At 46.0% G+C, this 13,398-nt stretch overlaps 1 protein-coding gene and 1 long non-coding RNA gene across 11 annotated transcripts in view; one reads left to right on the top strand and one right to left on the bottom strand.

Moving 5' to 3' along the window:
* Positions 1-13,398, bottom strand: part of LOC105075977 (uncharacterized) — a 482,457-nt gene that overhangs the window by 5,682 nt on the left and 463,377 nt on the right. For 9 of the 10 annotated variants that reach the window (XR_012504620.1, XR_012504616.1, XR_012504624.1 and 6 more), the window contains one exon: positions 2,399-2,683. The exons of the other annotated variant lie outside the window; for it this stretch is intronic. This is a non-coding gene — a long non-coding RNA (uncharacterized LOC105075977). The remainder of the gene's footprint in view (positions 1-2,398; positions 2,684-13,398) is intronic. 10 annotated transcript variants of the gene reach the window in all.
* ANOS1 (anosmin 1) overlaps positions 1-13,398 on the top strand; it is a 170,331-nt gene that overhangs the window by 128,538 nt on the left and 28,395 nt on the right. The window contains exon 7 of the mRNA XM_074359111.1: positions 12,187-12,392. Within this exon, the coding sequence (XP_074215212.1) occupies positions 12,187-12,392 (206 nt within the window). The remainder of the gene's footprint in view (positions 1-12,186; positions 12,393-13,398) is intronic.

Genomic DNA, 13,398 nt, shown 5'->3' with positions numbered 1-13,398 from the left:
GTTAAATACCTGTGAGAGTTGTGCGGCATCTGGGCAGAGGTCCTGGGACAGTCCCCAGGGTCAGTCCTGTGACTGCCAGCTGCCAAAGAGTCATCCATCCTGGGGAAGAAGCAGGGCCATGCTGTCCCACCACTCCTGGCGAATCTGAGCACCTCAGCCGTCTACAGTTAGAGCTGCATCCCTCACACTTTCATGGGCTTTGGTGAATGGCTGTGCACCATCTCGGGGAAGTCTTGCAGTCACCATTAAATTGCCCTGTTTCTGGCTCTTATTACAAATATGCCCAACAGTCATCATTCCAGACTTCAGTTCTTGCAGTTTGGGCAAACCAAAAATATATGCCCAGAATTCATAGTGGATTCTCCCGTTTTCAGTGAAGGAGCCTCACAGAATGATGGGACCATAGTAGCTCCAACAAAGAGCTGAAGGCGTTTCTTCCAAGGTGTGTCTAGTCGTGGACAAGATGGTACCACATCTTTCCCCAGTCAGTTCCTCAGATATAGAAATGTGTCCTGCTGAGAAAATAATTTCACAACCTTGCTGAGATACAATTTACCTACCATGAAAGTCACTTAAGTGTGGAAGCCAATGATTTTTAGAATTTACTAAGTCATGTGACCATCACCATCATGCAGTTTTAAAATCCTACAAAATCTCCCCTGCCTTCCTGGGAGAACTTTAAGGCAGAAACAAAGCATTATTGAATCTTGTTTTATCACTCATGATTCATTCCCTTTTTTATTAAACAGTGTTTACAGCTGAGCACCAACTATGTGTCAGGCACTGTTCTAGGCACCAAGGGGGTAAGTGAAAGAAGAGACAGAAATGTCTGCTCCTGTGGAACACACAGAGATTGATCCTGACTAGAAGCGAGAGGACACAGTAAACAATCCATAAAATGCATGAAATCCTCCCATATAGTTGGGTAAACAGTGATATCTGACTCTAAGAAAAATAAGGAACAGAATACAGGAGATGTGTGGAGAGGAGGTTGGTTTTGATTTTTGTAGTTTGGGGAGGGCAGGCAAAGAAAACGTGTTTGTATAAAGAAAGTGAAGGGCTGGCCCTGCCACAATCTGAAGGAAGAGTCTTCCCGTTCCAGGAGGTGGCAGGTGCAAAGATCCTGGGGCAGTAGTGGGTGTGCAGGATTCAGAAAGCAGCAGACGAGCTGGAGGGTGGAGCAGAGGAAGACGGAGATGGACAGGAAGGAGGGAGGTGGATTTGTGGGCCTCCGTTGTCATTGGTAACAGCGTGGTTCTTCCTGAGTTCGATGGGGAGTGGCTGGGAGATGCTGACCTGATGGCACTTAGATTTCAGTAGAGTTAGGACCACTCAGGCCACTGTGTTGTGGACACATGAAAGGTGGAGGGGGCTGAGGCAGAGATGCCAGTGGGAGACCAAGGCAGTATTCCTGGTGTGAGATGATGCTGAGTTGGAGGGCATTATGCCGAGTGAAGTCAGTCAGACAGAGAAAGACAGATACTGAATGGCATCACTTATACGTGGAATCTAAAAAACACAACCAGCTAGTGGATATAACAACAAAAGACGATGTAACGTGGTTAAAGGCAGAAGTGAACTGTTGGGGGAGTACGTGTGGAAAGGGCAATCTGACAGGATCCGGGAATTTGCCAGTGGCTTGTACGGAGGGCGTGTCTTCAGGGTTCTTTTGTCACCAACCACTGACAGAATGGTGCTGCCACTGACTAAAACAGAGATGCCTGAGACAAGGGTTTAAGGGAAAACTCTTTCCTTTCCTTGGGGACACACATATTTCCAGAAGAAAAGTCATCCTTTCCAAGTCAGTGTGGCTGCCGAGCTCCAGGGCCTTTTCTGCACACAGGCTTTTCTGAGGGGTGGAGGGACCAACGGGCAGGGCTCTGGACACCCCGCAGGGTTGCAGTCGAGAAACACAAGCGGTAGAACTAGAAGCTGAAGACATAAAGACAAATTGGTTTCTACCATAAAGTCTCCCCAGTAGGGCAGGAAGGATCTTACTGGGGTAATGGAATCATTCTAAAACAGATGATACTGATGATTGCACAGTGTAGGAAACACTGAAACTCACTGGCCTGCATGCTTAGATGCGTGAACTGTATGGTAGATAAATTATATTTCATTTCAATAAGATTGTTCAATTTTTTTGTCCAGCAAGCACTTCTGTATCTTTGTGCCTGAAATGGAGTAAGGTGGGGAGATACATGGTGTACCCTGCTGTGAACGTCTTTAGACGTTGAGCGGATCTGGTTCCCTCCCCTCATTTCATGATGCCTCTTCACCGAAACCACAGTAGCATCAATTGTGACCCTCGTGCAGTGTTTGGTTTCCAGAGCACGGGAACTAAAGTCTGGAAGGCTGCTGGCAGTGAGGTAGATGGAGGGATGGGTGTGGGGCTTACCACTTTTTAATGTCACTGCTGTGCTTCCAAAACTGGTGCATTTCTGTTTTATAAAAAGCCCGCTTATTCCTGCTGTGCTCCACAACTGTACCAGTTGGACGCTGTACCAGTTGTAAGTCTTCTGGTTTAAAATTACTTTAAGAAAGAAATATTGCTTCCAAAATAATCATCTGTGCCAAGGGTGGGCAGTGATGTAGTGTATTTGAGTTCTGTAGATGACCAGCCTGGATCATGTCAGGCTGGGTCAAGGGAAAGGGCCAGATCCTTTCCATCTTCCAGGGACACCTGAAAGTAAAAGTAAAATGGAACAGGACAGGAGAAAAACGTGATAAAACGGGCTTCGTTTAGTTTACATGTGCTGCCGGGTATTCACAGGCTGTACTCCCGATTCTCATGGAAAAGCCGACATTCTTGTCTGTCTTTGTGCTCCCGTTAAAATACAGAATTAGTGTGTGGTTCGCCAGAGTGGATGGGCTACTCAGTTAATTTCCCTTTAACTCATTTATTTCCCTGTAACTCAATGCAAACTCTCCAAATACCTGTTTTTAGAGAAAATTCTGAGTTATTCATAGATTGGTAAATCAGTTGCATGCTTTTTCCTTTCCAAGGGAATACCATTTGGGGGGGATGTTTTTGTTGCTAACCCCTACATCTCCCCAGAAGAAATCCACGATTATAGAATGGGTGAAATCAGTAATTTCTGCTGGTAGTGGAAAGGCTGTAATAGAGGTTGGGGTAATTTCTCTATTTACTTATTTAAATTCTCTATACTGTCTTTTTCCCTGAGACTTGAGAAGGAAAACTGGCTTCAACCTTAAAAATTAACATTACAAATAATTTAGCAGACTAATGTATACTGTCCTTTATATGTAGTCCTTCTCAGCTTTTTGTCTCTTTATGGAGAAAATGGAAGTGATGGTCCTTCCACATGGTGAATGGCCTTCCTAGGTTACTACTGGGGTGAACGGCTTTTCTGGCCACCAAGCCCGCCAGACCCTAGGGTCTCTCCCGTTTCAGCCTCAGGACACAGGTGTGGAAACGTCTGTATTCATAAGGACGTTTGCACATGTGACTTCTGACACGTGGAGACCACCTGTCAGAGACGGAGCTCCTCCAGACACCCGTGCAAGTTAAAGCCTTTGTCAGTGAAAGCGGCTGACTTAGGAGGTGATGCAGGAAATAGGGGTTAGAGGAGATGTGTGACCAGGAAAAGCAGGCAGAACCTAAAAGGCACGTTCTCCCGCTAGTTGCCAAGCCTTCCTCCTTGTGGGAGACTCGGTCCTGGCTGCAGGCTACTGGGGGCACGCGCGCCTGCTCGTGGGCGGGGCACGTCCATGGGCATGGCTGGCTCGTGGGCGGGGCCTGCTCGTGGGTGGGGCTGGCTTGTGGGCGGGGCCTGCTCGTGGTCCAGAGGCTCGCGGCGGGGAGGCTGGCATTTAAAGGTCAAGGGAATGCGTGGGTTACCAAGAGCCATCTTGTTTTATTCAGTTATCTACGTGATTCCCCTTACAGAACGTATCTAATGTATTTTGAATTCTGTAAAATAAGTAGATCAATGGTTTCATGGACGGAATTTGGTGAGATCATGAAAGGAGCCTCTGTGTTCCTGGATGGTCCTGGTCCTGGTCCTCCGTAGGACAGACTTAACAGGTGGAGACAGACAGGCCTTTCCAGGCTCACTTCCCCTCCGGTCCCACCACCCTGCCCAATATCAGATCCATTTCACATTATTGTCCACTTCTCTGAGTAAGAAACCGTTGATTATTAAATAAGAGGGCCCAGACACGCCTGGAATCAGTTTGGAGTGACAGCTGTGCCAAGGGAAAACGTAATCTGGTATTAACTGGCATGTAACCTTTTCTCCATCATGCTGCTAGTTAGGGACAGGGCAAAAAAAAATGTGCACACGTTGCAGGTTTTGTGTTGGAAATACGTATTACTAGGACTACTGCCTGCTACGAGGCATTATTTACAAGTTTACAGAATCTGGGAAATAAAGTGCCATGGACACGATTTCTGTGTGTCTGTCAGTAAAAGAAGGAAGACTGACAGTTTTTTTTTTCCTTTGAAGTCTGGTCACTTTACAGTGTGTCAGTTTCCAGTGTACAGCATCAGGTTTCAATCACACATATATATACATACATATCTTCCTTTTCATAACCTTTTTCATTATAGGTTACTACAGGATATTGAATATAGTTCCCTGTGCTCTACAGAAGAAACTTCTTGTTTACCCATTTTATATACAGTAGTTAGTATCTGCAAATCTTGAACTTTCAATTTATCCCTTCCCATCACTGTCACCCTAAGTTTGTTTACTATGTCTGTGAGTCTGTTTCTGTTTTGTAGATAACTTCATTAGTGACTTCTTTTTTTAGATTCCACATATGTATGATATTATGTGATTTTTTTTCTTTCTCATTCTGTCTTAACTTCGCTTAGAATGATGATTTCCAGGTCCATCCATGTTGCTACAAATGGCATTTTATTCTTTTTATGGGTGAGTAGTATTCCATTGTATAAATATACCACATGTTCTTTTTTTTTAACATTTTTTATTGATTTATAATCATTTTACAATGTTGTGTCAAATTCCAGTGTTCAGCACAATTTTTCAGGCATACATGGACATATATACACTCACTGTCACATTTTTTCTCTGTGAGCTACCATAACATTTTGTATATATTTCCCTGTGCTATACAGTATAATCTTGTTTATCTATTCTACGATTTTGAAATTCCACTCTATCCCTTCCCGCCCTCCGCCCCCCTGGCAACCACAAGTCTGTATTCTCTGTCTATGAGTCTATTTCTGTCCTGTATTTATGCTTTGTTTTTGTTTGTTTATTTTTGTTTTTGCTTTTTAGATTCCACATATGAGCGATCTCATATGGTATTTTTCTTTCTCTTTCTGGCTTATTTCACTTAGAATGACATTCTCCAGGAGCATCCATGTTGCTGCAAATGGCATTATGTTGTCAGTTTTTATGGCTGAGTAGTATTTCATATAATAAATATAAATATACCACCTCTTCTTTATCCAGTCACCTGCTGATGGACATTTAGGCTGTTTTCATGTTTTGGCTACTGTAAATAGTGCTGCTATGAACATTGGGGTGCAGGTGTCATCCTGAAGTAGGGTTCCTTCTGGATACAAGCCCAGGAGTGGGATTCCTGGGTCATATGGTAAGTCTATTCCTAGTCTTTTGAGGAATCTCCATACTGTTTTCCATAGTGGCTGCACCAAACTGCATTCCCACCAGCAGTGTCGGAGGGTTCCCCTTTCTCCACAGCCTCTCCAGCATTTGTCATTTGTCATCTGTTGATGGCCGTTCAGGTTGTTTTCGTGTCTTGGCTATTATAAATAGTGCTGCTGTGAACACTGATAGTTTGGTGGATCCATTTTTTTTTTTTTTTTTTTGCCTGTTGCCAAAAGCAGGCACACATTTGTGTGGACATTTGAGATAAGTCAGTGTCAATTTAACACTATGAAATTATATGCTTTTAAGGGATCTCATAAAGAAAAAAAATCCATCTCCCGTTGTTATTAACCTAATACATCCTCTAATGTACATAATCCAGTTGTGAGTCACTGCCTTCCGAATTCAAAGTTTCCCCTGCATCTTCTCCCCCTTATTTCCCCATATGTATAGGATCCCTTAAAAAGGAGAAGGCAGACATCACTGTTTCCACAGCGTACAAATATCACACTCACTGTCACCCCCTGTGTACGTTACAGAGTGTCAGTAAAAGAACAGACACCAGTGGGAGACCTAAATTCTCTGTCGCTCCAGGGGGACCCACGACTTGTTACACTGTTGGGCAGCTGCTCTGTGTGTGCCTGTCCAGTGGCCAAGACCACGCCCAGCACTTGTCCCCAAACTAGCTCATGGCTGGAAATTTGCCTGCCGCCCACCGTCTGCACCTTCCCTAAGCTGTTCTGTTGATACTGCGGGGTGACTCTCTTTCTCTCGTTTCTTTCCTCCTTTCTTTCTTTTCCTTTCCTTCTTTGCTTCCTGCTTTCTTTCCTTCTTTATTTCCTTCCTTCCTTCCCTTTCTCCTTTCCTTCCTTGTCTTTCTTTTCTTCCGTGTGGGGAAAGGAAAATTATCCCAACTGCTGTGTTTAGAAAGAAAAGAAGTTTAAATATCAGAACCAACCTACTAATTAGTTGGAAAATGTGAGACTGGGTATATCAGTGCTTTAGAAATATACCTGCCCTTGGTCACTGGCGCCTACCTACGAGGTGCATTTTAGCTGAAGTTTGTTCCATGGACATCATTTGAGGAAATCAAACAAGTAATGAAGTTAACATTCGTCTTCTTAAAGCATTATCTTGTTCCCGTCTATGTACACATACATACATATACTTGTTAATGGTCTGTGTATACATACATATATAGTATACACATACATGTGTTAAGGATTATTTATTGATAAAGGTCTCTTATTGAGGTATAGTTGATTTACAATGTTGTGTGTGTTTCAGGTGTACAGCATAGAGATTCAGTTATATGTGTGTGTGTGTGTATACTTTTCCAGATTCTTTTCCATTAGAGTTTATTACAAGATGTTGAATAGAGTCCCCTGTGCTGTACAGTAGGTCCTTGTTTCTCTAATTTATATACAATAGTGTGTATGTGCCAATCCCAAACTCCTAATTTATCCCTCCCCACTTTTCCCCTTCAGTAACCGTAAGTGTATTTCCTATCTCTGTGAGTCTGTTCCTGTTTTGTAAATAAGCTCATTTGTATTATTTTTTAGATTCCACATATAAGTGGTATCATATGGTATTTGTCTTTCTGTCTGACTTACGTCACTCAGTATGATCATCTAAAGGTCTCTCTCTTTCCTGGCATTTGCACGCCACTCCATTTTTCATCTGACTCGGGGGTGGGTCTCCGTATTTAACGAACAGCATCGTCTGGAAACCTGGAGGGGTCTGCGTCATCACAAGTGAAGTTAAGGTCTCTCCCAGGGTGGGTGGAAGGGCTCCCTTCCCATGAGGTTTCACATCACTGCCACGACAGGCCTGCACTTGTCTGGGGCTGACAGGGGACTCTGCTCGGCATCCTGCCCACTGCAGGCCCACAGTGCCTGTCACTTTGCCACTTGCACTGTTAACCACAAGAGGTTCAGGGACGAAACCTTAAATCCATCTTTCTGAAACCCAAATGTTCCGCCTTCCTTTGCCAAAAGCGCCACATAGGATCGTTAATAAGAGGAACTATTTCTAAGGCTGAAGGTGGATATTCATGCTAAACGCTGAGTGTATCTTGCCGTGGAAATCACAGATTGTAAAAGGAGCTGGTACAGCCCTCCTACTTCACTCATGTTTGAAAGTGTGCTTGCCTTCTGCTTTCTGAGGTGTCTCTGCAGATGCCTGGGACGGTTGTAAGCGGGGAGAGGATGAAACAGAGAGAAGTGCGATGGGGAGAAATGCTCTCATTTAAGCCTCAGAGAAGGGGACGGAGGAGCCCTGGTCCTGTGATGTGACTCTGACCCTCTCGCCCTACACTCTTAACTAGTGAATTAAACTCTTTGATCCTCAGTCTCCCCATCTGTAAAATGGGAACAAACTGCTAACATTTAAAAACCAAAGTAGAACTGTATCTTATAAAATCAGGAGTAAGCAGTAGTCATGTCTGGTTTCAGGAAGCTAGATGGTGTCACTGCTTTGGAAAGACTAGGTCAGCGGTGGGGAATCTGTGGCCTGTGGTCCCTGAGTGACCTGCTGCCTGTGTCTGCATATAATGTCTTACTGGCACAGAGCGGGGGTCATTTGTTTACCTCCTGTCTGTGGCTGCTGTCAGGCTGCCAGGCTGCCAGGGCGGAGTGGAGAAGCTGTGACGCACACCGTGTGGCCTGCAAAGCCCTGATGTTTACCGTCTGGCCCTCAGTCCCTGCACTAGACTGTTAGGACGGGCATGTTCCCCAGCCAAGGGCCTTACCGGTTTACTTTGGGAGGGACAGTGGCCCATCGTTACGATGATGACACGTGATGCATGGAGAGGTGTGGCTGGTGTGCACCGTGAGAGCCTCCAGTCCCTGTCCTCCCGGCTCTGCCCCCAGTTATGTGAATGACCTCGGGCAGGTCACTGCACCTGTCCAACCCTTGACATCCTCAGCAGTTAGAAAGGAGGCCAGATGAATTACAGAATCCTGTAAGGCTTTATCAAAATGTGGAATCCGGATATACAAGTAATTTTTTCCAAATGCAAACTTGCAACCCCATTTCTAAATTTTAATACAATTAAAAGTGTATGTAAACGGAAAGAAAAGATTTTGCATAATTCAAGAAAGTGAGCCTACTTTATTTCCATAAGGTAGGGACCCGTTTCACAAGGCAGTGAATGGCTACAGCATGGGCGTTCACTAGGACTGAATGAGACCCTTCCGGTGAGACTGGCTCTCTCCTCCGAAGTTGGCCGTGAACAGGGGACAAATGACGAGCTGGCTTACAGAGGGTAATCGGGGTGATAAAGACATGATCTCTGCTCTTCCCTTTTGACTTTGTAATGTACAGGTGGTTATTCTTGGGGAGGAAGAGATTGGGGTTGTCTCCTCTCGGTAACAGGAGTATGCCACCTTGGTATGGTGAACGGTCAGACGGGCTTTACTTTCAAGTAAGCGTTTAGCAAATACTAATTCAGTTTTTGGAAAACAGTTTCCTAATGTTTTCATGAATTACGTCGTTTCGTGTTTTATGATGTTCTGTGAACCGGATGGTGTTATTCTGGATTGTCATCAGCACATCTAAGTTTGAGACGTCTTTTCTGGGCGGTGAGTAACGATGCGATGAATGAGGTGGATCAAGGAAATGATGAAACACGCAATAGAAGCTGCTTTCTCAGACTTGGAAATTCTTTAGAAAAGATGATTTTGAGCTTTTCCCATGAACCTAGAGTATCTAGAAGATTCACGTAGCTAATCTTCAGCAGACACGTCCAGGGGCGTCACTGAAGGTGCACACGGCTGCGATGATCTTCACACATTTTCATTTTTCTCTTGCTTTGAGGTGGTGCTGAGTGTGCCAGCCGGCTTCCCTCTCAGAAAGGGCGGCAGCAACCTGTTGTCGGTTCAGGACTGACTCACACGACGGACGCTTTGAGTCTCTTATTTCAAACGGGGAATAGCACTCCTTTGATTGTACTTCACGTTAGGGTCTTGAACGGTTTATCCATTTCCACTAACAGGGCTTAAACCTGAAACTGAAGCATCACCTTACAAAACGAAGTCAACATTTGGGCAAACTCTGTTGTTCATTCAGCAAATGCGACTGGGCACCTGCTGTGTCCTGGGCACTTGTCTCAATCCTGGGAATACAGAAGTGAACGAGATAGATAAAAACGCCTCCCTCCGGGAAGCTCTCTGTGTCGTGAGTGGAGGCAGACAGCAAATAAAGCATACAGTAAGTCATTTGGTTGTAAGGGGCTTGGAAAAGAGCAGAGCAGGGGAAAACCACGGTGAGATTTCGCGGGTGAGGCAGGGAAGCACATGGAGCCGTTCTGAGTAAGTCTGGTCGACCAGCAGTAGGTAAAGAGCCAGCACGGGAGTCTCTGGGGGAACACATTTAGGCAAAGGCAGTGGAAAATCCTCAGCAGCATCCTGGTTTGCATCTCCAAGAAGTAACATGGGAACCGGTGTGGCTAGAGCAGCAGGATCGGTGGCGGCGGGGAGGGAGGTTTGGGAGGCAATGTGCAGAAAGAATGTGCAGGACTTTGGGGAGGTTGCTGGCCTCTGAGTCTAGGTGAGACGGGGGCCGCCGAGAGCTTCCAAGCTGCGGGGCCCCAGGATGTGCTTGTGTGGTAGAGAATCACCACGGCTGTGCTGAGACAGGGTGGGAGGACTTTGCAGCAATCAGGGAGAGGACAGCAGCTCGGCCCACGATGTTGTTCTAGTGAAGACAGTGAAGTTCCAGATAGATTTTAAAGGTACTGCCAACAGGATTTGCTTGAAGCATGAGAACCAAGGAAGTCTACGACCTCAAGGTCTGGGGTGGGAGCAGCTGGAAGGAGGCGTTTGCATTTCCCGAGAGCGGTGTCTGGTGGGGTGCGGGGCTGGGAGGGGCGTGACTCTGGTGTTGCACACGTTACTTTCAGGTTGCCTCCGAGACCTCCACGTGGAGCTGGTGGAAATGCCCTTCTATACCTGAACCCAAGTTCAGGGGCAAATTTTACGTGGAAGACGTCCTTTGAGAGTCATCAGCACAAAGACTTTTTTTTATAAAGTTGTGACTGGCTGAGACCCCTAGAGAGTGGGTGTAGATGGAAGGAGGCCCCCTGCGCCGAGGCTGGACGCTCTCCCGTCTATAGAGATGGTGCGATGGGGAGGATCTGGGCCAGGGGGAGGGTGGCGGAGAAGGGACCAAAGGCAGGTCTGGTAGGGTGTGGAGGCACGTGGGGAACGTGACTGAAGGCGAGCGCGGTGACCGTGTAGGTGGTCGGGGTAGGGCTTGCCAGGAGCAAGCACTTTGCCCTCATACGGAACCAAGTGAGGCTCTTGGGTGGCTGCCGCGGTTCTCAACTTCCGGCCTGTGGAGCATCAACTTCACGACTGTGTGTGGGCTTTACATAAAAACATGTCTCATAGGAAACGTGTGTATGTTTGTAGTTACATGAACACTTAATATAGGTAACATATATTTAACGTGAACATCGCTGTGAGCCCCACCCAGACTCAGTGACTCGGCATGTCTCAGTGTCGGCCTCGGGCCCTCCCAGAGGGTTCCTGATGTTGACTGAGAACCACTTGGTCCAAAATACCATGGAACACGCTTTGCATCAGCCATTGCTCTAGGAAAATAACTGCAATGTTTTTTTTTTTAACTAAGCAAACCACCAAACCTCCAGAACTTACACATCATACAGACATGCAACAGATTTTAAAAATACTTCATGTTTCCATCATTCCAGAAACACAAATGATCCCAAGAGTGAAAAACATGGGTTCTTCTCTCACCCTTCTTCATTTATATCGAGTCAGATGTAACTTTGTACCTGCGACGCAGATGGTATCACAATTAGAATTATTGACAGCATTTTCCTGGGAAGGCAGCTTGAAACAAGCCGTCTGTAAACCATCTGTGGTGAGCGGCATCCAGACTTGCTCACTTTGTGGCCAAAAAAATGAAGGAAAGACCCTCAGCTTCACACACACTTAGTCATCATTTATCTCTGTGTTAAATGGAGATTTGTGGAGTCATCATTCCAGAACCTCATCTCTCTCGACAGTGGAGAAGGTTTTGGTTTATGTGACAACCTAGAAATGGTGGGATTACAAACATGTCCAACTGTCATCCAGCTTGTAATGTGGATACAAAAGGTGGTTTGTGTTTGCTGCCATCTGTGTTCTGATGCAAGGACCGAAAGCTACAGGCTTTTGATGAAAGCTGGCGTGTGAGCTGGCCCGAGCTTTCTGTCTTCATTTTCAGAATTTTCAAAGGCATTTCGACTTCGCTTACTTATTTAATGTCAACCAACCTAAATGGAATTTGACCGTGTTTTACAGAAATCGATCGGTTTTGGTACAGTGAACATGGGGCTGGGTTGCAGTGCTGTGCAAATACTTGGATGACAGATGTGGCCCCAACACATTTCTCTTGGACACTGTATTTCAGTTTGAGGTTTAAAAAGGGGGCTGTACTCAGTGCGTGTTTCCAGCTGTTCTGCATTTAAAGGGCAGCCTTCCTGGGCTGACTGTGTTGTCATTACACGTGCAGAGACGGTGGCTTTGTGGTCATCCTTGGTACTTGAGTCATGTGGCCTGTCTTTCTCCTGGGATTTCAGACCCATCCGCACCACCGGCTCCGGCCAACCTCCGGCTCGCCAACTCCAGCATAACCAGCGACGGGAGCGTGACGGTGACGGTCGTCTGGGATCTGCCCGAGGAGCCGGACATCCCGGTGCACCACTACAAGGTGTTCTGGAGCTGGATGGTCAGCAGCAAGTCACTTGTGCCGACGAAAAAGAAGAGGAGGAAGACTACGGACGGGGTGAGTGCGAACTGGGAGGACTGGGGGGCGGGCGTTTGAAGTCACGGCAGCTGGTGTGAAAGTGGCCTCGATGAGCCGAGAAGAGGGGGGGGATACAGGACAGGTTCCCGTCCCCTCCCCTTAAACGGCGGAAGCTCAGAAAACAGGACCATGCCAACCACGTAGCCTTTTACATTTCAGGTGAAAATAGTTTAATTTAGCCCGCTGACCTGCTCAGATCCAAATGGCCGGCACGAGTCCAGAATCAAAGGGAAAAAACAGTGTCCAGCCATATGCAATGACATCATTCAGAATGTCCTGTGATGGACATGTTAGCTGTCTTGGGGGGGGGGGCGGTTATTAGGTTTATATATTTACTTACTTTTAAATGGCAGTGCTGGGGGTTGAACCCAGACTGAACCTAGTTCTGAAATGCCCGTGAAAACCCTGCGCTCTCCCTGAAAAGGGATCCCACGTGACCCAGAATTATCACGAGCATGTGGCTGGGCCACTGTGGAGTTTCAACAGGGGATTCACGTGTATGATTCAGTGCTCGGCAGTTTCAGATAACGATGCCCTTCATACAGCACACTGCACGCCTGGGACTGCACTGTTCTCTGCTGGGAAGCATGGGCTGATGTCTGGACACATTTTTCCCTTCATAAATGTTAATGTCACCCCCTTCACCATTTATAGACAAGTCGTCTTTCAGCCTAGGGGCATTGTGATGCCACACACACTATGTTGTGACAAACGTTTTGAATTCTAAGACAAGCACAGTATTTCTCTTAATTCTAAGTTCTTATAAGGGACTTACTATGTCATTATACCTGCAAGTCAAAAAAAAAAAAAAAAAAGCTTTAGGCGTTTCGCCTAATCGATTTTTCTTACAACTTTTGGGGGAAATTTACTCATAGAAGATTTAGAATAAATATCAAAGAAATATAATTAATGCCGATTAGTAACTTTTCCAGGTCTGTGCTAACACGAGTATCCGCTAATTTGTTTGAAACAGCCCTCTTTTCTC

This window comes from Camelus bactrianus, chromosome X (assembly GCF_048773025.1).
Source record: "Camelus bactrianus isolate YW-2024 breed Bactrian camel chromosome X, ASM4877302v1, whole genome shotgun sequence".
In the NCBI taxonomy this organism is placed as follows: Eukaryota; Metazoa; Chordata; class Mammalia; order Artiodactyla; family Camelidae; genus Camelus; species Camelus bactrianus.
The sequence above is the reverse complement of the archived record's forward strand: the minus strand, read 5'-3'. Positions and strand labels throughout refer to the sequence as shown.